The sequence below is a fragment of the Nelumbo lutea genome, chromosome 5 (genome assembly GCF_056320005.1).
Source record: "Nelumbo lutea isolate HS-2025 chromosome 5, American lotus-T2T, whole genome shotgun sequence".
Lineage (NCBI taxonomy): Eukaryota > Viridiplantae > Streptophyta > Magnoliopsida > Proteales > Nelumbonaceae > Nelumbo > Nelumbo lutea.
Window position 1 is genome coordinate 50,838,051 of NC_142688.1, and position 24,045 is coordinate 50,862,095.

General features: G+C 35.7%; 2 protein-coding genes and 1 long non-coding RNA gene across 7 annotated transcripts; all 3 read left to right on the top strand.

The window, feature by feature from the left end:
• Positions 1–429: 429 nt before the first annotated feature.
• LOC148852334 (uncharacterized) lies at positions 430–10,763 on the top strand. Of its 2 annotated transcripts, none has more exons than XM_088947225.1 (8): positions 430–508; positions 2,555–2,900; positions 4,729–5,208; positions 6,139–6,297; positions 8,333–8,428; positions 8,537–8,584; positions 9,307–9,734; positions 9,827–10,763. In XM_088947225.1, exons 2-8 carry the CDS (start codon positions 2,576–2,578, stop codon positions 10,415–10,417), a joined length of 2,127 nt encoding a protein of 708 aa, XP_088803351.1. In that variant the 5' UTR covers positions 430–508; positions 2,555–2,575; the 3' UTR covers positions 10,418–10,763. The 2 variants fall into 2 exon arrangements, with proteins under 2 accessions (XP_088803351.1, XP_088803352.1); XM_088947226.1 differs by having other exon boundaries at positions 4,732–5,208.
• A 4,540-nt stretch (positions 10,764–15,303) lies between these two features.
• Positions 15,304–16,194, top strand: LOC148852335 (uncharacterized). The gene is made up of 3 exons (XR_016099671.1): positions 15,304–15,821; positions 15,984–16,021; positions 16,141–16,194. It is a non-coding gene; the product is annotated as an uncharacterized LOC148852335 (long non-coding RNA).
• Positions 16,195–16,356: 162 nt separating this feature from the next.
• On the top strand, positions 16,357–20,945 carry LOC148852336 (uncharacterized). 4 transcript variants are annotated; one of them, XR_016099672.1, is made up of 7 exons: positions 16,357–16,427; positions 16,514–16,630; positions 16,838–16,906; positions 19,017–19,197; positions 19,736–19,891; positions 19,991–20,068; positions 20,784–20,945. XR_016099672.1 is itself a non-coding variant. In XM_088946975.1 (4 exons), the coding sequence occupies exons 2-4, from the start codon at positions 16,550–16,552 to the stop codon at positions 17,563–17,565; spliced, it is 291 nt and encodes a 96-aa protein (XP_088803101.1). In that variant the 5' UTR covers positions 16,357–16,427; positions 16,514–16,549; the 3' UTR covers positions 17,566–17,602. The 4 variants fall into 4 exon arrangements, 1 of the variants encoding a protein (XP_088803101.1); XR_016099674.1 differs by lacking the exons at positions 16,357–16,427; positions 16,514–16,630; positions 16,838–16,906 and adding an exon at positions 18,317–18,444; XR_016099673.1 differs by lacking the exons at positions 16,357–16,427; positions 16,514–16,630; positions 16,838–16,906 and adding an exon at positions 18,572–18,654.
• The last annotated feature ends 3,100 nt before the right edge of the window (positions 20,946–24,045 follow it).

A 24,045-nucleotide genomic window follows, 5' to 3' on the forward strand; every position in this document is an offset into this window, starting at 1 on the left:
GATTAGGTTTAGTAAGTTGGTGTCCACTTGCTCCTATCCCGAGTTGCCATTGAAATACAGCCACACCATAATTGTCTTTCAATTTATATATATAATTAAAAATATTATATATAAATGGATGATAGGGATAATACCATTTTGATTTCATGGCTTTAACGCACGGCAATAATACCATGCCCTTGAAAGAGTGGTATATATGTATATTGGCACCCTGCCTCGTGCATCACATGTAACTGAAAAAAAGGAACAACAGGCCAACAGCCAACTGTAAAGATTAAGCATAGTGTGGGGGAATCTGTCTTTCCTTCCTAATTGAAAAGGAAAAAAGAAAATTAAAACCAACCTTTTTATTTTGTTGAAAGCTTCTCATCAAGCTTCCTGTAACTATATATAGACTACGACCTATCTAATTTTAATCCAGATTTAGGACTGCTCCAGACTAAGTGAGAACTGATCTGCTTGCAAATTCGGTCTCTACGCAATATCAACGATTACGAGAATCCTTCTGGTAAGTATTGAAATTATATCATCTGTGTCTATTTATTATGGTTGTGTTTAATACGATTGTCATTTGCACTTGCAATTTTTTCCATCGCTTAATATAGAAATTTTTGAGAAATTGTCTTACCAACCACATCGTACCCAATAATCACTTCCACTACAAAATATATGCATTTAAATGGGTATTGGCAGTTATAGTAGCAACACCAAATTTGAATTTTTTTGAGAAAATAACACTGGTATCAAATGTTGTATCGATAATTTAATTTATAAAGTTTGTATCAACCAATATAGAATGCTGCTATTAGAAGTGGTAATGGTATCAAACACAACCATTTGGAAACCCCTTTCAAATGTTGCATACTTGCATTGTTGCACTTCTGATGTTCTTGTAAAATACCTTGGTAGTACTAGTAAACAACGAACAATCAAGTTGATGCCTCTTTGATTATTCTCCTCATGTTTGTAGTAGTCCGGAACAGGTAAACATAATGTTGTAAGCACGTTCAATGAGCACTTAAAAAATTTTTTTTTTACACATTTTGAAATACCCTCAGCTTACCGTTAAGAATGATTAAAAACCAATTTCGACGGTTTTCAGAATATTTATCAAGTCCCTTCAACCTATATTATGTGTTTATTAAATTCATAGGAAGATGTTTCCAATGAGCCACAAGGATTTTTCATGCTTTGAGAGTGTGTACTATGAAATCTCTGTCTACACTCTAAAAGAATAAACATTGAATTGTATAGAGGTGTAAATCGGGTTATGCCGCCCGCAGTCTGGCACGACCCAACATGATAGTCTGCGGGCCGCACTAGGCATATCACGACCATGCAGCACAGCACAACAGAGCGGGCATTGCTGTGGCCCGGCATGGCCCATATATATATTTTATATATATATTATAATTATATAATAATATATAGTATATAATATATTAATAAAATAAATATTTTTTTTAATTTTATTATACTAATTTATTTAATTATTGCATATATAAGCAATTTTATATACAAAAATTATATAAAATTAAATTTTTTAAGTTTTTTGTCAATTTTTTTAAATAAATAACTTTGGCCCGATACACGGCCCGACATGGCCCAAGGCTCGGCCCACGGGCCAGCCCAGCCTGTGGCACAACCGGGCTATGGGCCGTGCCGGGCCGACCCCCAAATTGTTCACTGGGGAGGGTGGCACAGCCCATGAAGGCCCATGGGCTAACACGATTTGTGCGAGCCATTCCTTACCGGCCCGGCATGGCCCACTTTACACCTCTAGTTCCAGATACACGGTTTTAATAGATCCCGGCTACAGACAAGGAATGTTGCCTAAGAATCTATCGTAGGTTAAGGGTCCCAAGTGAAGGAATTCACATTGCCCCGCAAGGCATACTATTTACCATTTCAAGTTGGGAGGTGGGATCTCCCGTCAACAAAACAGAGTTCAGACAATCAGCCCCACAACCTCTGAGAGCACATCCCTGCCATGTATTGGAAACATTTCTGAATGAAAACATCATCATTTTTTGTGCTGGAATGTGATGTGAGACGTTGTAGGGGACAATTTTGTGGGGGCTGATTTTATTTCAAGAAAATAGGAGACTTGGGACCCACTATAATGCGCCACGTATAAAATGTATAGTGTCAAATCATGTTAATAGGTTATTGAAATCGTATTTTGTTGGCAATGCATTTGTAAGGGAATATAAATATAATACAGAAGACAAATTCGAGAGCTTCGGTGTTGTCAAATTTGGGTCTTCTTCTAACATCACATCAAATCGAGTTCACTTTTCCCTATTCTGAATTTTAATTATAAGCTCAATTTAAAAGGAGTATAAATATAAATATATACAGTATAAATACCTACAGATTAATGGGTACAGTTAGACAGCCTCAGCTCCTTCAAGGGATTCAACCATATCGAATTGGTCAACTCTATGAATTGTGAACTGTTTTTCCTGCTTCGCTCTTTTTCTTTCTATCTGCTACTTAATTTGTTGTTCTGATTTACAAATGAATTTATGAGTTATTTTGCATGTTGGTATAGAAGGGTGAGAAGGTGGATACCATGTCCACGTCGAATCTGATTGTTCTTGAACTTCTTTCATCGACATTTGATAACTATGAAGATTGGAAAGTCACAATGCAGAGCTACTTGAAGGGGGAAGGTCTTTGGGGTATAATACAGGAAAATGAAACTGATGGAATGACGCAGGAGATGAATGCTAAAGCTCTGCATGCAATTCAAATTTCATGTGCTCCAGAGATTCTCTCGTTAATTAAAGAGATCGAGTCAGCTAAGGAAGCATGGGAATTTTTGGAAAAAGAGTATAACATGAATTGGGGGTACATAAACACTTACATTGAAACTCAAAATAAATTGAAGGAACAAGGTAAACTTACATTCTCTTCTTCTTCTTCTTTCAATTTTCTTTCAATTTTCTTTGTTAGTTTAGCCATCGTAAATCTTCCTTGAGTGAACCCATGAATAGATAAAACTTTTGTCATTCTTTTCCCTTCTCCCCTAACAAGTTGTTTTAAATTCCTGAAAATTCTCTTCCTATCTTTCTACGTTCTTAAGTGGTTAAACCACAATTTTATATTTTTTTCAATGAACCATCTTTAGTTGGCATTAGGAATTAATTAAGATCATATCTCTTTGGTAATTTTCTCAGTAGTTAAATGCATTAATGAAGTTTTAAAATTTAATTTTATTTATTTTTATTAATAAAAACGAATAAAAACTAAATTATTAATAAAAATAATCATTAATAAAAGTTTACTTAAATTCCATTTGAAAATAATAAAACTTGATACAGAATTTGGCTATAATAAGTAGGTGCAGCTTGGGCTGAGGTTGGACACGTTAGACATAACCCAATAAATATTGCTTGAATTAGTCAGCGCAATTTGAGAATGTCATTGGGATACTTCTTCAATTTCTCTTAGCAAATGTTGTCCATTGCATGGGCTTGATTATTTATAAGCATGGTTTTGAAAACCGGACCGGACCAGATGGTCGGACCGGTTGACTCGGGAACCAGACATTAGTCCAGGTCCGGTTTTGGGCTCCAAAATCATTCTATCAGAGGTTGAACCAAGGGATTGGACCATTTGACCCAGAAACCAGTGTCTAGGGGTGGCCATGAGCTATTCGGAGTTGATTTGTGAAAAGCTCGATATGGCTTAGTCTAAATTGAGCTTCAAGCGAAACTTGAGCCCAATAAAGGTCAACCTGTTAGGCTTGTGATGACTCGTTACATATATAAACTAATTTTTATTATATATAATAATAAATTTTATATGTCAAATAAAAATAATTATATTTATATATATATATATATATATAATGTTTGGCTTATAGTAGAGCTCAAACGAAGCCAAACTTGAACTTGTAAGCTTTTGACTCGAGCCAAATTCGAGCTCAAGTCTCTAGTTCGAATTGAGTTCATGCTCGAGCCTAAGAATTTATTGGCGAGATGAGCTCTCATAACCAAATATTTGGCTTGGCTTGACTTGAATCCATCACTACCGATGGCCCAATGGCTCTGTTTCTCGTCCGGTTTTTAAAATCATGTTTATAACTATAATAAGATTTTATAATTAATTATTGATTATTATATATAATTGTATCGTATTACATATCTTTATTAAATATATAAATATTGACTTAAATGTTAATATTTTGAATAAAATTGATGGAAAATCAAATGCATTTATTTGGAAGATGGAGAGAGAGATAGTATTGAAAGAAAACTCTAGGCAGTATCATTGGGAAAGAAGTTTAGTGAGAAGGAGATATTTGACGAGGTAGTATAGAAGTAATTAAATTTCAACACTTTGCCCCTCCCTTAACATTCCCTCAATTAACTTCAAAAGAGATTGTTACATGCATCTTGTTAAAAGTTTCTAAATCCTTAATTAATTTACCCTTTACTTAATTTGTTGGATCATTAATTCCACCATTTCTTTCTTAATTTGTACTTTGCCCCACCCATTTTTATTAATTTAAACATCCTTTCATCTATATAAAATATATTAAAAAAAGGAGATTTTAGGAGTGAGTTAATGTTTTCTGTCAATTTAGTTGATAGTGACATGCAGCTTGCATTTATCCTTAGAGATTAAGGCTGTGTTTGGTTTTTCCTATCTTTTCTTTCCTTTTTCCTTTTCCTAGCTTTTCCTTCAAACCAAACATAATCAATGTTACGTTGTTTGCAGAAGATGTTGGGAAGCACATTTATTTACACACTTCACTATACATTGCTGCCTTGAATGGTGACTGGGAAAGTGCCAAGCAGGTTTTGGATAGGGATAGAGATGCCGTGCATGTTCCGTTAAGCAAAAACAAGAATACGGTTCTCCACCTTGCAGTTTCGACAGCCAGCACAAAGTTTGTGAGGAACCTGATCACCAATTATATGTCAAAAGAAGACTTGAAACAAAAGAACTTTTTCGGATCTACTGCTCTTCATTTTGCTGCGGCATGGGGTAGGCTTGATATGGTCAAGTTATTGCTGGACAACAATCCTGGCTTGTTAACCATCCGCTGTGATGATTCCTCCACCGCGCTCACCGAAGCTATACGTTACAATCACAAACATGTATCTTCGTTTCTCTACTATGAGTCCGCGACTCATCAAACTCCACCTCCCGAGGATGGCATTCACCTAATCTATTCTATTGTAGCGGGAAACTACGGTATGCATGACGAGATATTTTAATTATATTACATTTAGGTTTTGTTTTCTTTTCGGGAAGTTATTTATTTGGATAAACGTAGTTATTTAGCTAAGTTTTTTGGAAAGCACTTACCTTTCCAAATTAAAAAATGCATTTTTAATTTGGGTAAGTGCATTTACCCATATTCCTTTATTTCTCATGTAAATAAGGTAATGGTCATTTTAATCATAAAAATCCATAATTAAAAAATGCATTTTTATCTTATGTATTGACAACTTTCTCTTAAGTGGAAAAGTTATTTAGGAAAATAAACCTTTTTTGGTCCCCACATAAATTTGAAAAAACAATATGGGATTCTTAGACAATAAGAACTAAAATCCGGTTGACCAACTTTCCCCCCTCTAAAAATTCAAAGAAAGAACACCCCCTTAATATTAATATTTAGTAGTCTCTTCTACATGGGCGTAGACTTGATAAAGCCAGCCCTGTTGGCCTCACTAAAGAATCAAGGCCTTGAATTTGTTGACCAAGTCAACGGTTAATTTTTAGTTAAGGACTCAAGACCATGCTAACAATGAAATTGAATTAGTTGCCTGAATGGTTCTCAGAAAAACGGTCTGACTGTTCAGGTCAATGACCATTCGAAAACACTGGGCACTATCACAGTCTCTTTAGACAGCACAAAGCTATCCCAATGTAACACAGCTAGTTTTCTCTCTTCCAAGGTCCTATTTGATTGTTGGGTAGTTATACGGGTAAATGCACTTATCTGGATAAACGTATTTTCGTGAAGACATTGACCCCTTCACAAAAATTTCCTAGCTCTGCCCCTGTTTTCCCTCTCAAAATCTAAAAACTCAAGGTCCCGAAATGTAAAGGTTTAGAAAGCTTATTTGTGAAATTCACAATCACAATGTAATTACCTCTTGTCTTTGCCTTTTTTGACAGGTTTAGCTTTGGATATCACACGGCGCTTGCCAAGACTTAGCACCAACGACCCTCAATTGAAATCATTATTGGAGAATGCCCTGCTTTCTTTGACAGGAAGACATCAGGACTTTATAAGTGGGGCTCGGCTTGGATTTTGGGAGAGACAAATCTATCATTGTATGTTCTTTTCTTGTCTTATTAATTTCTCATATTTATTTATTTATATTTTCGATGCATTATTTAGATAATTTAATCAATTAAAAAGTAGAGTTGCGGCCTACCGAAAATATTTGGGTAAATTAGTTTGCTTATTACTAAAACACCCTTTTACTTTGCAACCGCATTACTTAATGCACCTTCTTTTATAGCTAGGAACCATTTCTACATTCATCTGGAAATGGTTTTTATTATGAAAGTATCTGTAAAAAGTCTCATTATCACCCCTTTTAAGGCAAAACGCTTCTCACCCCAACATTATTTTATTCTAAAAATAAAGCAAAAAGTAATAAGAAAAACAAAATCTCAAGCAAAGATAATAGAAAAATATATTTTATTTTCTATTTTATTTTTTTCTGTTATATTCCTATATTTTCTATCTTAACTTAGTACTTTTTTCTATTTTTTCTTTTATTGCCTATTTTATTTTGATTTTTATTCTGTCATTTATAATCTATATTTCAATTATTTTATTTTTTTATTATCTTGGTCAAACAGATGTTAGGGTCAAAAATATCATTTTAGCCTTCCATCTATAAGAACCAGCAGCATGCAAAGCAGTTATTATCTTGTCAAATAACTAATCTTAACTTTGATGGACCCGAAGTAGGGGTGTCAATAGACCGGTTTTGGGTTGCATCTGTCAAAACCAAAATCAATTTGGATAGATTGAACAGACCAAAATGACATTGAATTAGATCAATCAAAGTATTTATTGGATTGGTTGGGGCTGATTCATCCTTAATAAATTTATATTGGAGTGGATTGGATTGAACCAATATCTAGTTTATGGATATAAGATAAGAATATAAGTGTCGACAGTCCAAACATTGAATTGGGACGATCCAAAATAGTCCAAAATATTCATTGGATTAGATTGAACCTGACTCATTTATAATGGACTCACATTGGGCTGGATCGGATGAACCAAATCCAGTCCAACAGAGACCCCTAACCTGAAGGTAGGGTTTGGACTGCCCACCCAATGGGGGCAGTATTTGTATTTGAGAAGGATTTAGTATATGACTAGAGGGGTGAGTATAATTTCAGAAGCATGTGGCAAGTGTCTGTCATTGTTGGAAACCTCAAGTGGCTTCTGTCTGACTTATAAATTTTATTTTTTTCTGTTATATTCCTATATTTTCTATCTTAACTTGGTACTTTTTTCTATTTTTTCTTTTATTGCCTATTTTATTTTGATTTTTATTCTGTCATTTAAAATCTATATTTCAATTATTTCATTTTTTTATTATCTTGGTCAAACAGATGTTAGGGTCAAAAGTATCATTTTAGCCTTCCATCTATAAGAACCAGCAACAAGCAAAGCAGATATTATCTTGTCAAATGCCTAATCTTAACTTTGATGGGACCGGGGTATCAATAGACCAGTTTTGGGTTGGATCCGTAGAAATCAAAATCAATTTGGACAGATTGAACAGACCAAAATGACATTGAATTAGATTAATCAAAGTATTTATTGGATTGGTTGGGGCTGGTCCATCCTTAATAAATTTATATTGGTTTGGGTTAGATTGAACCAATATTTAGTCCATTGATATAAGATAATAATACAAGTGTCAACAGTTCAAACATTGAATTGGGATGATTCAAAATGGTCCAAAATATTCATTAGATTGGATTGAACCTGATTCATCACTCACATTGTACTGGATGGAATTGGCCAAATCCAATCCAATAGAGACCCCTAACCTGAAGGTAGAGTTTGGACTGCCCACCCAATGCGGGCAGTGTTTGTATTTGAGAAGGATTTAGTATATGACCAGAGGGGTGAGTATAATTTCAGAAGCATGTGGCAAGTGTCTGTCATTGTTGGAAACCTCAAGTGGCTTCTGTCTGACTTATAAATTAAAACTATATAACACATTTCAAACACTGGACACCAGTACTGATCGAATACCATTGATTATTTCTTTGGGAAGACATGAGCATTTCTATTCTATTCTCTTCATTTAACCTCCCTGTTCTTGTCATACAGGGATTCACGTTGGATCTCGTTCCATTTCTGGGAACGAGGCAGATGAGCAGCACAATGGCTCCCCGCAAGGGATCTACTTTGTCATCATGACAAGAGGTTAATTCCAGTCCATACATGCTATTGTTATATCTAAAGATGCAATAATAGAATCACGTTAGTTAATTAATACTCAATTTAACCTATTTTGGTTTTTTAAAATTGCAGTGCTCCAGAGCGTGGAACAACTATTGTTGAAGATCCCTCAAGTGTTGGGTAATGCCAATTATGTATGCTTATTGTGTTACATTAAATGTTACTTTTAGTGATCTTTGGAACCGTGGCCGTTTTTTAAAAAACTGTGTCACATTGGATTTATATAGGCATTTCAATAAACATTCATATATATGAATGTTTGGTTCAGGCATTTATTGAAAAATCAGGCATGTTTCATAAATCGGGACTTCATCGATACCTGAAACACTAAATTTGGTGTTTCATGCATCAGTGAACCATTGCTCCCAATGGTTGACTGATGTGTATCTTATGTGGCGCTTACCTGTCAATACATATATGAAAACGGTAATAAGAATCACAGTACCAAAAATCAAATGTTACTCACAGCCCATGTGGCATAGGTGTTTTTTTTAAAAAAAAAAAAACGGGTCTTAAAGCATGGATATTTTTTCTTGAAAATCGGTTCCAAAAACGCCCACCCTTCCAAACACCATCTTAAAAACCAACTAATTAATGGTCTGTTCATAGTTGTGTTCCTATTTCGTCTGGTTCGAAAACACCCGACATACGGAATCACCCATTCTGTATGTTATTGCTGGTTCTGAAACCAACATTAATATATATATGCATGGCATGGTTTCAGAATCAACATTAATATATATGGTGTGGTTTTGAAATCAACCATACCACCCCTTTTAGAATCACGAACCAAACACCACTTAGAATATTGTCAAACAATTTTCAACTTCCATGCATGCTAGATGTCAAGAAGCTGCGTGACATGAAGATCAAGCATAAACAAGCACCTCGACTACTCAAAGAACTTTTCAGTCGAGTCCTGGAGCTAAATGATCACTTTAAGATTGAGGAATCACTTGGGCCATCACTAGTCTGTGCTGCAGAGAATGGGATCATTGAGTTCTTCATCGAAGCTCTCCACTCTTATCCTCTTCTGCTACGGTATAGAGATAATGATATGAGCAGTTTACAACGCATTGCAATCACGAATCGGCAAGAGAACATCTTCAGATTTTTTAAAAAGTTGCCCACTTGGGATGGAGAGGGGTTATTAGTTGATGCTTCTATGAACACAATGTTGCATTTGGTAGGAGAGTTAGCACCTTCCAATCGCCTCAACCTTATTCCTGGAGCAGCCCTACAAATGCAGAGAGAGCTCCAATGGTTTGTGGTAATGTTTCTTTAACACTATATATTTTCTCTCTTACTTCATCTTCTCACTCAAAAGTTGTTCCAACTATATACAATATATGATCACCACAGGAAGTGGAGAAGATGGTGCCTCCATATTTTAGAGAAAAGGAAAATTCGGAAGGAATGACAGCGTATAAATTATTTAGACAAAAGCATAAAGAGTTGGTTAGCGAGGGAGAGAAATGGATGAAGGAAACAGCAGCTTCATGCACAATTGTAGCTACTCTTGTCATCACAATAATGTTTGCTGCAGCCTTTACCGTGCCAGGTGGCAACAAAGAGAGCGAAGGTGTCCCCCTTTTGTTGCGTACCAAATCCTTCATGGTATTCGTGATATCAGATGCATTATCTCTGTTTTCTTCCACAACTTCAGTGCTCATGTTCCTTTCCATTCTTACTTCTCGCTACACAGAAGAAGCCTTTCTGGAATCTCTGCCTAGAAAGCTAATGCTTGGACTTGTTACACTCTTCGTCTCTCTAGCTGCTATGATGGCAGCATTCTGTGCCACCATTTTTATCTTGCTCGATGGTCACTTAAGATGGATTTCCATTGTGCTGGCTTCATTTGCTTCCTTTCCGGTGACTATGTTTTTGTTATTGCAACTTCCTCTCTTCGTCGACATGGTGCACTCCACATATTTTTCCAATATCTTTGAATGATCTGAAATCTCATGTTTGAATTTGTTGGATTATTTGTCAGCAAGTCATAAGTTGAGAAAGTTGGATTATTTTTATGTGGATAAAATGGTAATAACGGATCTCAGAGGAGCCGAGTGTGTCATCGGGTTCACTCCTTCCAGTGCTTTTTAATTAGTATTGGGTTTGCATATTGCGGTTTTGGTTCCTTTTTGCAAGGTCCTTGGAGTGAGTTTTGAGCTTTCTACTGAGGTGTGTTCAGTGGGGCCAGGTATTGTTTGATATTTGATCGGTCTTTTTTTTGTGGTTGGATGCTGGATCTATTTGTATTTCCTTTCTTTTAATAAAATTTTTATTCACTATCGAAAAATAGTTTTTTTTTTTTTTTTTTTTTCTGTATATAGATGGTGATCGGGTTAACTTTTCTAATTTATGATAAAATCAACTCATTGAGATGCAGATCATGTGTCTTGTAGTCAGACCTGTTCATGGGCCGGGCTTTTATTCTTCATAAACATGATTTTGTTAGGCCCGAGCCTGAAGCCCGATCTAACAGAAGAAAGAACTCATTGCCGATGACTGTGCTCGTTGGTGCTGAGTTCGCGTCTGTGAGAGAGAGAGAGAGAGAGAGGGAGAGAGAGAGGATTCACCACTGCCGTCGGTGCTGAGTTCGCGGTGAGCTGCGATTTTGACAGTAAAAAGTGGAGTCAATTTGCGTCTGAGAGAGAGAGAGAGAGGACTCATTGCCACCGCCGGTGCTTATGTTCGCTCCCTCTCCGGTGTCTGAGATTTGAAAGAGAAGAAGCGAGAAGAGGAACGAGATAGAGAGAGAGAGAGAGAGAGAAAGAGAAGACTCACCGTTGGTCTTTCGGAGTTGTTGCGCCAGTGAATGTTCGTCAGTTCTACAACTGCCTGAGAGTGTGAGGAGGATGTGAAGAGAAGAGAGGTTCGACACCGGGAAATTTGGCTATTTGGAAAAGTAGAAAGAGATGAATTGGAAGGGTTACTTAGGATATTAGGATTTTTAGGTTTAGTCTATAGGTCGGTCCGAGCTGGGCAATTTTTGCAAAGCCCAAGTCTCGCTCAAATTTATTATGGATCGGGCTTTTTGTCCCACGGGCTCATTTGCGTGTTCAAGCCCGTTTGAAGGTTGGGCCAGGCTGGGCCGACCTGTCAGGCCACCCGGCCTATAAACAAGTCTACTTGTAGTAGAGAGTTAGTCGATGTTGTTGATGTGAGTTAATTTGTTTTATTTGATGGCTTGTAGGTGTTTGTCTAATTATCTATATTTTAGTTCATCATGTGTGAGTGTAAGAAAACAACTCGCAACTCACCTATGCTGGATTGGAGTCACCACCCATTAGTCAAGTGAAACAGAGATGATGGACCTATGGAATTGTCTCAAATTAAAATCATTTTGATTAATAGCGACTCCAAACGGAGGCATTAACTAAACCAAGTAAGAATCAGATGAAAGAAAGAAGAATTAGACACCATTTTTCCATTTTCAATAAATGGAGCCCTCATGAGAAGGCTGAAACCATCACTAGCATGTTAAATGAATGGGTTTAGCATTTTAAATGAATGGCTGAAACCATCACTAGCATGTCAAAATTGGGCCTAACTTTGTTAATGGGTTGGATCCAACCCAACGGAGCCAACGAACACAAACTGATTGAGTCGGTTCTAATTCCTAATATATTATCCCAATTATTATTAATTTGAACCATTTCCACTCAGTTCTGAATCAATTAAAACCTGACCTAACAAAATAAACTTATTACCATCAGCAATATGAAAATATTCAACACATTAAACTTACAACCCTAACCACATGACTATTGGGATTGGATTATGCAACATAAATGGATGGGCCCAACCATATTGAGGTACGGTTAACCCTGATAGCGAATTCTTAGGCTCAGGAAAGAGTACAAACATAAATTTATAAATGCAAAACCTTGTATTTTGTATTATGTTATATGTGTTTATAACAATGCAATAATTATAAGGGTAAATTTCTTAAATTATTATAGTTTAGTTAATTGACTAAGTGTATCTTTACTGTTTGAAAATTGACTAACACAGTCCTTATTGTTTTTGATAATTGACTAACTATACCCCTGTTATTAACATCCATTAATTCTCTGTTACGATCTCTGCACATGTAATCTCACGTGACTTATAAAATTTTTTCAAAATCCAATATTATCCTCGTCCCATGAATCCCCACTCTCTCTCTCCCTCTCTTCATTCTTAAACCACCCCTTCTGCCTCTGCTTCTCTTTCAGACCTCCCCGTATGCTTTTGGTCTCTCTCCCCTTCTTTCTCTGGAAGAAGAAAAAGAAGTGGAAGGAGAGAAAGAGAGGAAGAGAGAGAATAGAGAGAAGACCTCGCGAATCAAAAACACGGAAGCTCTTCCAATTGATAGAATGGAGCAATTTCCGAAGAGGAATCCTGAAATCTTTCAAAACTTGAATCCTAACAATACAGAATTCGACTACCGCGATGGAAGAAGCACCAATGAATGTTAGAATCTCTCCGACCGAACTCGACTAGTCAAATCTATATCTACACTGCTCATCACTTCAGTACTAAAAAGAAATACTAAACGAGGTTCAAACTTCAAAACGAACAACAGAACAAGTCCAAACGGAATATAAGAACCACTGTCCACACGGATTGCTACAGTATCAGCAAAGCCAAATGACATTAATCTGCATATTGTGGTTTTGGTTCCCTATTGCAAGGTCCTTAGGGTGAGTTTTGAGCTTTCTACTGAGATATGTTCACTGGGGCCAGGTTTTGTTTGATATTCGATCGGTCTTTTCTTTGTGGTTGGATGGATTTATTTGTATTTCCTTTCTTTTAATAAAATTTTTATTTAATTACTATTGAAAAATAGTTTTTTTTTTTTTGTTTCTTTTTTCTGTATATAGATGGTGATCAGGTTAGCTTTTCTAACTTATGATCAAATCAATCCATTGAGATGCAAATCATGTGTCTTATAGTAGAAAATTAGGTGGCATTCGGTAGTGTGTATATATCGTAGACACCGTTGGTGAAATATGGTGTTCTGTTATGTGTGAACAGTTGTCGCCCACAAAATAGCGTGGACAGGGATGGGCCACGCCTTAATTTATCATCCACAGTATTTTCTCGTGAATGATCCATATTATAGTGTGAACAATTTGTGAGAAGATTTCAGTGCAATGCACCTACATTACATTGGTCCAATGACTCTTATTTTATTTGATCTTTTAATAATTTTTAAATTTTAATATTTTAATATTTTATCAATAAAATAATATTTTTTAATGTTAATTCTAACACAAGTCCTACAGTTATCCTTGTCAACTCTTTTATCATTATTTAAATATTAATTTTTTAATATTTTTTATCAATATAATTATATTTAAAATATTAATTTTAAGTTTTAATATTTAAAATAATAATTTTAATTATTTAAAAAATGCAATTGTTGTCTACATACTGATACCTTTTTTTTTTTCAATTTATTTATCATATAAAATGCAAAAATTAAAAATTTGTGATCGACTGTATAGATCTCCCATAAAATGTATATTAGATACATGGAATAAAAAAGTACTGTGTGGACCAATTCACACCACACCTATAGAATGCCACCGTGGTTGTAAACTGGTTTGGCCCATATAATCTATCATAGTTCAAAACAGCTGTGGATTGTGGTGTGGTGTGGATTAATCCCTGCCATAAGGTGTGGTGTGGACCTAGTCCACACCCCACCAATTTCTCATCCACACTAACCCCCTTAGTTGATATTGTTGATGTGTGTTAATTTGTTCTATTTGATGTTTTGTAGTCGTAGGTGTTTGTATAATTATCTATCTTTTGGTTCATCATGTGTGTAAATAATTCACGTATGTTGGATTAGAATCACCACTCATTAGTCAAGTGAAATAGAGGTGACGAGACTTATGGAATTGTTTCAAACTAAAACCATTTTGATTAATAGTAACTCCAAATCTGAGGCATTAGCTAAACCAATGTAATTAAGACTCAAATGAGAGATAAATGGAACCCACTTGAGAAGGTTGAAACCATCATTAGCATGTTAAATGAATGGGTTTAACTATAAGAAAACAGCCTAGGAAGTTGTAGTCATGTTAAAACTAGGCCTGACTTTGTCAAGGGGTTGGATCTAACCCAATGGTGCAGATGAACACAAACTGATTGAATCGATTCCCATTCCTAATATATTATCCCAATTATTATTAGTTAGGAATCATTTCCACCCAGTCCTGAATCAATTCAAAGGGATTGGATTATGCAACATAAATGGATGGGCCCAACCATATTGAGGTACGGTTAACCCTGATAGCGAACTCTTATAGAATATCAATAGACAACCACAATGCAATAGTTATAATATAATATCAAACCGATCCATACTGATCTATGCAATACTAATACAAGATTTAGCCATTTCAAAGGTATAGAGTTGACAGATAAACTGAACTAATAAGCTTTTAATCTTCTACCTAAATAACAGATTTTATTAAGCAAAAAATTGCATGAAATAATAAACCTTTAAAGCACTAAAGTTGGCAAAAAAGAAAAAGAAAGAGAAATGATAAAATGATTGGTTTGCACCTATTAATAAGCTTTGAACAAGTGATGCAATATTGCAAGACTGATCCGGTTAGGGATTGAATGAAGATTCGACCTTGGGTTCTAATATAATTAAATTCATCTAGCATATTGCAATTAGACACGTGGCATGCCCAGGGGGGCATCATTGTCATCATAGAAGCCTCAAAGGCAAACTTTATCATTTTCCTTCCCAACACCATGAGGAAAACGGTCAAAGTTAAAGCCGGCGGTCTTCGTCTTTAACTTTATAATGGACATTCGGCGGATTATTTTGTGAACCGGAATTAAACCACTTTAACTTTATAATGGACCGGCGCGGAGAAACGCAGGCAGGGAAAATTTTCTTTCTCCCGCGCGCGAATTTCTCCTTCCTGTTCGACCCAAAAAAAAAAGGCTTCACGAGCAAGACAGCAGTTCTCTGGTTTCCAGCAGAGAAATTTTGAAGAATAAGACAAGTTATTCTTCACAAGCAAGAAAGTTGGGAAGAAAATCCAGGGTTTGCGATTTTCTGGGCGTTCATTTAAGCAAGAGAAGAGAAGAGAAGAGAAGAGAAGAGAACGTTCGTTCGAGGTTGTGTTCATTCGTTCGTTCGAGCAGGAGAAGAGAAGAGGAGTAAAGAAATTTAACTTCTTTATGGGCACTTCTGGAGTGTAGGAGCTAGCATACATTGTAGTTTGGTAGATTTAAGCAGGACCTCCACTGGATGAGATGTCTATAGCATGCATTTTGCGCGACTTGCTACATGCCATCGAAGACCTCCATAATGAAGGAAAGATTCACAGAGATATTAAAGGTCATACCAATTTCAAATTCTCTTTAGCAAATTATTTTTTGATGTTCAGTAAAGTAGTATTTGCGATTCCTTATTTTGTTCTTGTTTTAGATTCAAACATGCAGTCTTATCTTCTTTTAACCATTTTCTTTAATGACACCCCTCTTACAATCATTTTGGCAGCTGCAAACATTATATTGACAGAGAATGGAGATGTTAAGGTATGCCTTTTTGTTTAAACAAAGCCAAAATTATTAATCCTCGCTGGCATGGGAAAATTATATGATGTTTATCATGGATGATTCTAGTTTCTTAATCTTATTTCTCAAGTGTATAACAGGTTGCTGATTTTGGTGTTTCTGCACAACTAACAAGGACAATCTCGAGAAGAAAGGTCATGCTATTTCCATGCTTTGATAAATATAACAGGATTGGAGTTTTCTAGCATTTCCTTTACTATGCTATGGATTATCTATTTTATTTATGATAAGATGGGAATGTTTAATAATTTATGTGTAGCAGTCAACTCTTTGTACTAATAAATTTAAGATCTGGCAGACATTTGTAGGAACACCATTCTGAATGGCTCCAGAAGTAATTCCAAATTCAGATGGATGCAATGAGAAGGTAAGTGTCAGAAGGGTTGTCTATTTTATTTGCTTCACGGAACCTTAGTCCACTTGTTTCATGCATTTAGATTTTACTTGATGCAGGCTGATATCTAGTATTTGGGGATAACTGCAAATGAAATGGCCAAAGGGGAACCTCCACTTGCAGATCTCCACCCAGTGAGGGTTCTTTTCATCATTCCTCGAGAAAACCCCCCTCAGGTTTGTTTTCTTTGATGTATCAAATAGACTGCTGCTGTTGTTTAACTTTAGAAAATGAATCAATGAATCTTTTTTTTTGCCATATAACCATTCCGACTTTTCGAGGTAGTTTGGGATTAAGGCTTTGTTGAGTAGAGTTACTTTTTCCATATGGAAAAGTCATTTTTCATTGTTTTGAAGGGTGGTGATTTTGTTTGTGTTGTGCAGCTGGATGAACATTTTTCCCATCCTATGAAAGAAATTGTTTCCCTGTGTTTGAAGAAGGTGCCTTCTGAGGTATCTAATTATACTTTTCAATATGTTTTTTGTTTTTTTGTTGAAAAGTTTTAGGTGCAGTGGGCATGGCTGTTTTGTACTTAGTACATATTTTTCTTGCTGCCACATGATGGATATGGAATTATGGATGTATATCATATGGACTTTTCAATCATTTAATAGCAATTATATGCATGGATAGTCCAAGCAATGTACTTTTTTTGGTCTGGGACTCTGGATTGGCTTGGTATAATTTGGACACATATATTATGGTTGTGCTATGCATGTTGACACATATATTATGGTCTGGGACTCTGTATGTTACTGTAATTCTGTAATGGGTGTATATTAAAGTCTTCCAGTCTTTTGGCCTAGTGGAACCACTCTATCAATAAGCAGCTCTATTTTTTATCATATATTAACCAGATAACATGTCTACGAAGTTTTTTTATGGATAATGAAACCTTGTAAAATGTTCATTCATTATTAAGGTGTAATCTAAAATTCTAATTTTATATCTTTTACTATCTTCATTTCAGAGACCAAGTGCTAAGGAACTTCTAAAGCATCGTTTTATCAAGAATGCTAGAAAAGGCCCCAGGCTATTGAAAAGAATAAGGCGAATGAATTCTTTTGCAATTAGTGATTTCCATAACATGTATTTTGCAATTAGTGAATGAGTTCTTTTGCAATTGACTTTTGCAATTAGTGATTTCCAACCTATCCACGGCTGCTCTTAAATTTTTTTGTTTTATGTTATTTTCTTCAAAGTCTTCTAGGTTTATAAAAGTGGAGAAGCAAAACCCACTTTCTCTACATGGTAGGCATGGCAATATGGAATGCCTGCTTTACTTCTTTGGCTCTCTTTCTTCATAATAAAAGTTTCTATAAATATAATTAATACTCTCAACAGATTTTTAATTGATGATAATATACATCTACCTAGTTATTAATATGGGTCCAAATTGTTGGTATGGTGAGTAATCGGGTTCACTTTGATAAACCCTAGATTTGAGAAAGAATTTGGATGCATGACTACATGCCAATTAAGGGTGGGTCGGTGTGGAATTAAAAACTAAAACAGAGAAGCAAGTTTTTCTTCTTTTTTTTTTGCCTCTTTAAAAAAGAAGAAAAAACACCTTTTCCTATTTCTAAAGTATGGTCTGAGAAAACGTTTTCATAAAATGGTTAATCAGTGTTTTTAGAAAAAAATAAATTTCAGACTACATGATGCTGATGTGGCACCATTTTAAAAAAATCGGCATTGATGCCAAACACCTACTAAAAAGAACTAAATAACAAATAAAACAGACAAGCATCAAACATCATGTGCCCACGATCCTCGATACAAAGTTCTTTTTTTAGGCATCCTTAGGAAAGACACGAAAAGGTGAGAGTCTGAGATTTGAGGAAATGTTGCAATCACCATAGAGGTGATGCCTTTTTGTGTGGGTTTATGCCCATGGCCGACCTCACTCTTGGCTGCACAAATATAAGGATTTTGTGCACTTTTCACTTTGCACTGTGGAGTGCCGACTACCGAGTGCTGCTGTCAAAAAGTACTGCATCTAGGCACCGCGTTTCAGTTTTTTCATGCATTCTTCATAGTTCTTACACGTATAAACACACTCTTTCTCTCTCTGTCTTGATTTATAAGAAGGGATGAGGTGATGTGTTCAAAAATCAAAACTCTAGAGTAGAAAATTGAGAGGAAGAGAAGTATCAAGTAGCAACTACTTGAGATCATAGTAAAAAAGTTGAGAAAAAATGTAAAAACTGCATCTGTTTGCCATATTTTTTGTTTTTGGAAATTAATGGTCATTGGGCTTGATGCAAAGGCTCCTCCCAAGAAAAGCTTTGGATTGCAAATTTGCAATAAGTAACCTTGGGTTCTGTAGAGTTTTTATTTGCTCTTGTTTGAAAATTTTAATTTTCAAATTATATTTTATCCAAGTTTTAGCTAATAACTAAGAACTTCTGTGAAAAAGCTTATCTCATTTATTTTGCTCTGTTGGAAGATTCATTACCTACTTTGATTGTTTGCCATTCCATTTACTTCCCCATATAGGAAGTTTTCACTTTTCGATTTTCAGTTTTTAATTGTCATCTTCTCCCTCCCATTGACTTGCAGGTTTTATTTACAGTAAAAAAAGAACACAGGCGTCCCTATCAAATGGCTTGCTAATCCTACTTCTTCACACGACTAGAAGTTAGAAAACCTTACTGGGTTTTCAACTCCAAAGTCCAGATTGGGAATCCAAGAGAAGTCTTTGAGTGCATCACTTGAAGATAGTGCAACAAACCTTGCAGAGGTTGTTATCTTTTCTATGTTATGCACAATCTATATTGTTATCATCAATGTCCTGAAAATCAGAGCAGAGATTGAACAGGAAAGCTATTTGGTTCCCAATTGAATTACCATTTAGCTGTTTTGAAGCTATAACTTCTCCAGAACTGGGCTTCCCAGTATCCAATTTTCTGGGTTCAATATGTCTGACCTGATTTTTGAAACATCAGTGGGCAGATGAAAGGGATTTCATGTGATGTGATATCCCTAGTCCCTACTATATTTATCACCCAACTTAGAGGCAGTACCATCATATCAGCCCATTATAAGGGGTTTCCTTGCCAGCACTTTGATGTTTTTAAATGATCCAGCAGATTGCTTGTCTAGTGTCATTATCAGGGTACCATCTATTGCTTTCTCTTTGTTAGAAAGGACTTTTTTCCTACCATTTCATTGTGTTTTTTCTATACTTCATGCATCTAGGAAATATAATCTAGTCATAAAGAAGGTACTTGCTATCATTCAAAATGGCTTAAAATACCTGTTCTGTTCCGTTCTTGTAGGTCAACAGATCCTGCAAGTTTGGGCACAGTTAGAGTTGACTTCTCAGAAAGGAATTGGAGACATATCAGGATGAGTTTGAGAATGAAAAGAACATGCTTGGGGGTCATTTGGGTGAGAAAGCAGCAGAGGATCTAAAACAGAGAATTATTGAGCATGTAATTAGCTTGTGCACATCCAGTTATATGGCATATTATTTTTCAAGATTTTATGATTTTAGATATTCAAATTAATTTAGTTGGCATATATGCTTTCAGAACATATTAGTCGTGTCAAAATATTACTCTAGGATCACATTGAAGAGACTTGCAGAGCTGCTGTGTCTCACTCTCCAGGTTTGTTACCCACATACCTCGAAAAGGTGTCTTCAGGTTCTGTATTCTCATCTTATACATTCATGGTAAATATACTTCATTGTGAAGAGCTCTTTTCCGAGGTGCCCTTCTGGCTGTATATACTTCATTGGGTACATGAAAAAAAAAGATAGACTTGTGGTGTAGGTTGTGAAGGAGAAAAGTCCCTATAGGATATATGTTCTATGTAAAGAAGAAAAGGATTCACTCTTGATATAGGGGAAATAGAAGGATTTCATATCTGAAATATTAAAGAAAGAGTGGTGAAATAGAGAAAAAACTCCATGAACACTAGTTTGTTGACATCACATAAGCTTTTTTATATTGGCAACTGGTAAACTTCTATTGATGATAGTGAAATATGTAAATAGGGTCATATAAGCACAAGGATACAGATAGCACCACTTTTAAATGGGTAGATTGGGTTCATTATTTGAAATATTTTACATTTTTTATCTATTAAATCCAGACCAATCATCCTAATGTGCTTTTATGTGCTACAATCTGATTACATTAACTCTGTCATGCCATAGAGGTTTCAATTTGATTTGGTTAATTTACTAGTTGCATAATTCATTTGTTGATATGAGAATCCTAAATTAGGATGCCTCCTTGAATGTCTTGTTTTTTATACATTTTTTATGGTTATCTCATTTACTTTACATTCTTTAATAATTTATATGTTTTTGATTTACAGGTTGATCAATTACGCTAAGTGGATTTGCTTTTGAAGATGTGAACCTTATTCGATAAACTGAATTTTTTAAAGCCCTTGTATTTTTATGTCAACTGGATATTGTGTGTGAACAGTTTGATTTGGATATTAATTAATCTTTAAATTAATATATTTTGTTTTAAATTGCATTTTTTTTTTAAGTTTCTTAACTTTTCATGTATCAATTATCATGAATTATTTGTTAAGCATGTATTAAAGTGATGAATTAATAAAAAAGTTAATGTACTAATAAATATCGGAATTAACCTGGCATAAACATTAAAAAATGTATATATATCTAAGCTGGCGGTCATTAAACTGCTAGATTAGCCATAAACAAGACCTAAGGCGGCAGTCATTAGGATCAAAGCCGGCGGTTCGAACAGTTGCCTAAGTAACCAAACAATTTTTGACAAAACCTAAGCCGGAAGTCAAACACACTGTCTTTAATAACACTAAGCCGGCGGTCCTGACAGACTGCCGCATTAATGAAATTTGGACTGCCCCGGACCGGTCACCAAAGGCTTTTCTTGTAGTGCAACTTAACAAGGCACTATAATGGCAGGCATTATTACGACCTTGGTCGAGCCCCCTTGCACATTTATGATTGAGTAGCGCTTGGCCATGCAGTCATCACCTTAATGGCCTATAATGGCACCCAACATGGCGGAACTATTACTGAAAGCTCATCGTAACTTGCAGCCATGAGTGAAAATTAATAATTGATTTTGGGTAAAAAAGTTTTCCACTAAAGACATTCACAGACATTTGGTTGTTAGAGGTGATAAACACCAACTCAATTTAGGAAAAAAAATTGATGATGTTCACTTGGAGAAATCTCTAACAGTTGATTGCTATGTTAACTTGAGGGTTGTAGCACTTTGAGGTTGCCAACCTTGATTTTGGTGTACCTGTCCCTTTTTTTTCAAAAGAAACAAACCAAAGAGAGGACCATATTGTCATTCTCTCCCATTTTATAGCGGACGGCTCCCTTGAAGAGCTCGTCCTGTTTCAATTTTGAATGCCGTGTAGTCTATTAGCTTCCTCTTATATATTCACAACCATTAGGTACTATTGCATATTTTGACTTCAATCAAATGAATCCCATAGATTGGATTAAAAAAATCTCTCATTATTTTCAAGTGACCACCGCTGTAGGACAAACATGTCACTCTAATGGTTTAGAGCATTCATCTTCCATACATTTACTTCATTTGTCTTATTCACCAAACATTAAGTGTCAATTCGTTACCACTTATCTCTATATGCACTTTAATAAGTTTTCAGAGCATTTCATTTGCTCAAAATCTTCAAACCTTTGAATTTGTACCAACATTCCATCAATTGGCATTATAAATTTAATTCCAGTTTTATCCCTCTCTTTTTATTTGTATCCTATTTTCTACAACACACTACACACCCATCCTTCACACAAGTCATGAGGGTACCCATTTCGGGTGACCCATCTGGACTATGGCTTTTAATAATAATAATAATAAGGGTACTCATTTCATATACCCATTTCGTGTGACCCATTGGGTTCCCACAAGTGTACCCATTTGGGGTGACCACCCTCACAATTAGGGATGGCAATGGGGTTGGTTCGAGGAGGATTTTATAAATTCTAGACCCTATCTACCTCCCTTCTCGAACTGTACCCTCCCCAAAACTTATGATAAGTTGAATTTTTAGAACCTAAACCCTCCCATACATAAAAATTCAAAATCCTCTCTCTCCCCACCCTCCCTCCCCTCATTTAATGGTGGCCCCAGGTTAGCAAATTGGGTCTGAAACCCCGATTTAATTTCCTATTATTTCTTTTTTTCCTCAAAAAACGAAACTTGGGTTGCTGATGAGGAGGTCGCATTCTACACCGCTATCTTCCTAGATGCCTCGAGCCACATTCACTGAGTCACAATTCACAAAGGACTAGTGCCGATCTGATTCGAAGCCTTGTAGCTGCTTTCAAACCTTCGATCACTGCTTGACATTCTGCTTGGGTTGCTGATGAGGCTTTGACTGCTCGACCCTGATCTGATAGGTCCTTAGCAAGTATTACGAACCCGATAGCTTCTCTTCCTGTAGTTATTCTGAAGGCTCCATCTATCAAATTCAAGTGGTCGAAATTTGTACAAGTGGTTGTTCTTCTCTTATTTACTTTTTCTGCTTCATGTGAAATTGAACACCACAATGACTCGGCCATTTCAAGTAACTGTGTTGGGTGTGAGATGGGTTGGCCATGGATTTTTGCATTATGTATCTCCCAAATGAGCCTAAACAGAATAAGAAATTTACCAATATATCTCTTTTAGATGTCATATGGGAAATGACTTAGCTTTGCTTCAATCCAGAATGACATGAATTGGTGCAGATGTCTATTCTGAACGTCATCAAGGTTTATTCCTATTTGTGCAAGGAGCCACAACGCTCTAGCATAGTAGCATAGGAAAGATACATGTTGCCATGTTTCCATTTCCACGTTGCATAGAGAGCACAATTGATCTTGTTCTTTCGGGAAAATCATTTTCTCTTTGATCTTTATTCCATTCCAACAAGCTTTGGCTGTGATGATGAAGGATTTTGTTTTGTAATGAATGTGTATCCTGATTTTACACTGTAAGTAGATGTTTTTTACTCTTTCCAAACTAGTTTGTCTTCACTGATCTGGGTCGATTTATGTAACTGGGTGATGTCATTCACAGTATCCTCTGTGAATAAGTTCCTTAGCATCTCTAAATTCCAGTTTCCTTCGTATCAATTATCCTTCATACAATATTCAAAACATTATTAAATTCAATACTTAATACATAAGTTCATATTCCTTCCAACAATATACAAGTCATAGATGATTGGGTTTAGCCATTACCCAACCCTAAGCATATCCATACATGTTGTAAAATCCCAAAACCCATCCCGGACCCAAAATCCATTTTTCAATCAATAAAACCCACCTTTTCATGGCAGGTATCCACCGGGTAGGGTAGGGATTGACTTTCCTTGTTGCAACATAAGTGCCTACTGCGAGTTAACAATAAAAATGGAAGAAGAAGAAGATTGAGAAGAAAACTATATCTGGCCTATACCCAAAATGAAAAAGAAATGAAACCATAGCAATGGTAGGATATGACCAATAAATGTAGTAAGTCATAGGGAGGGCTACAAACAGATTGAATTAGATTCGGTAAGATTATATCTGATCCGATTTGATAAGAAATCCAACCAATCTGAACTCGATAAAAGTCTG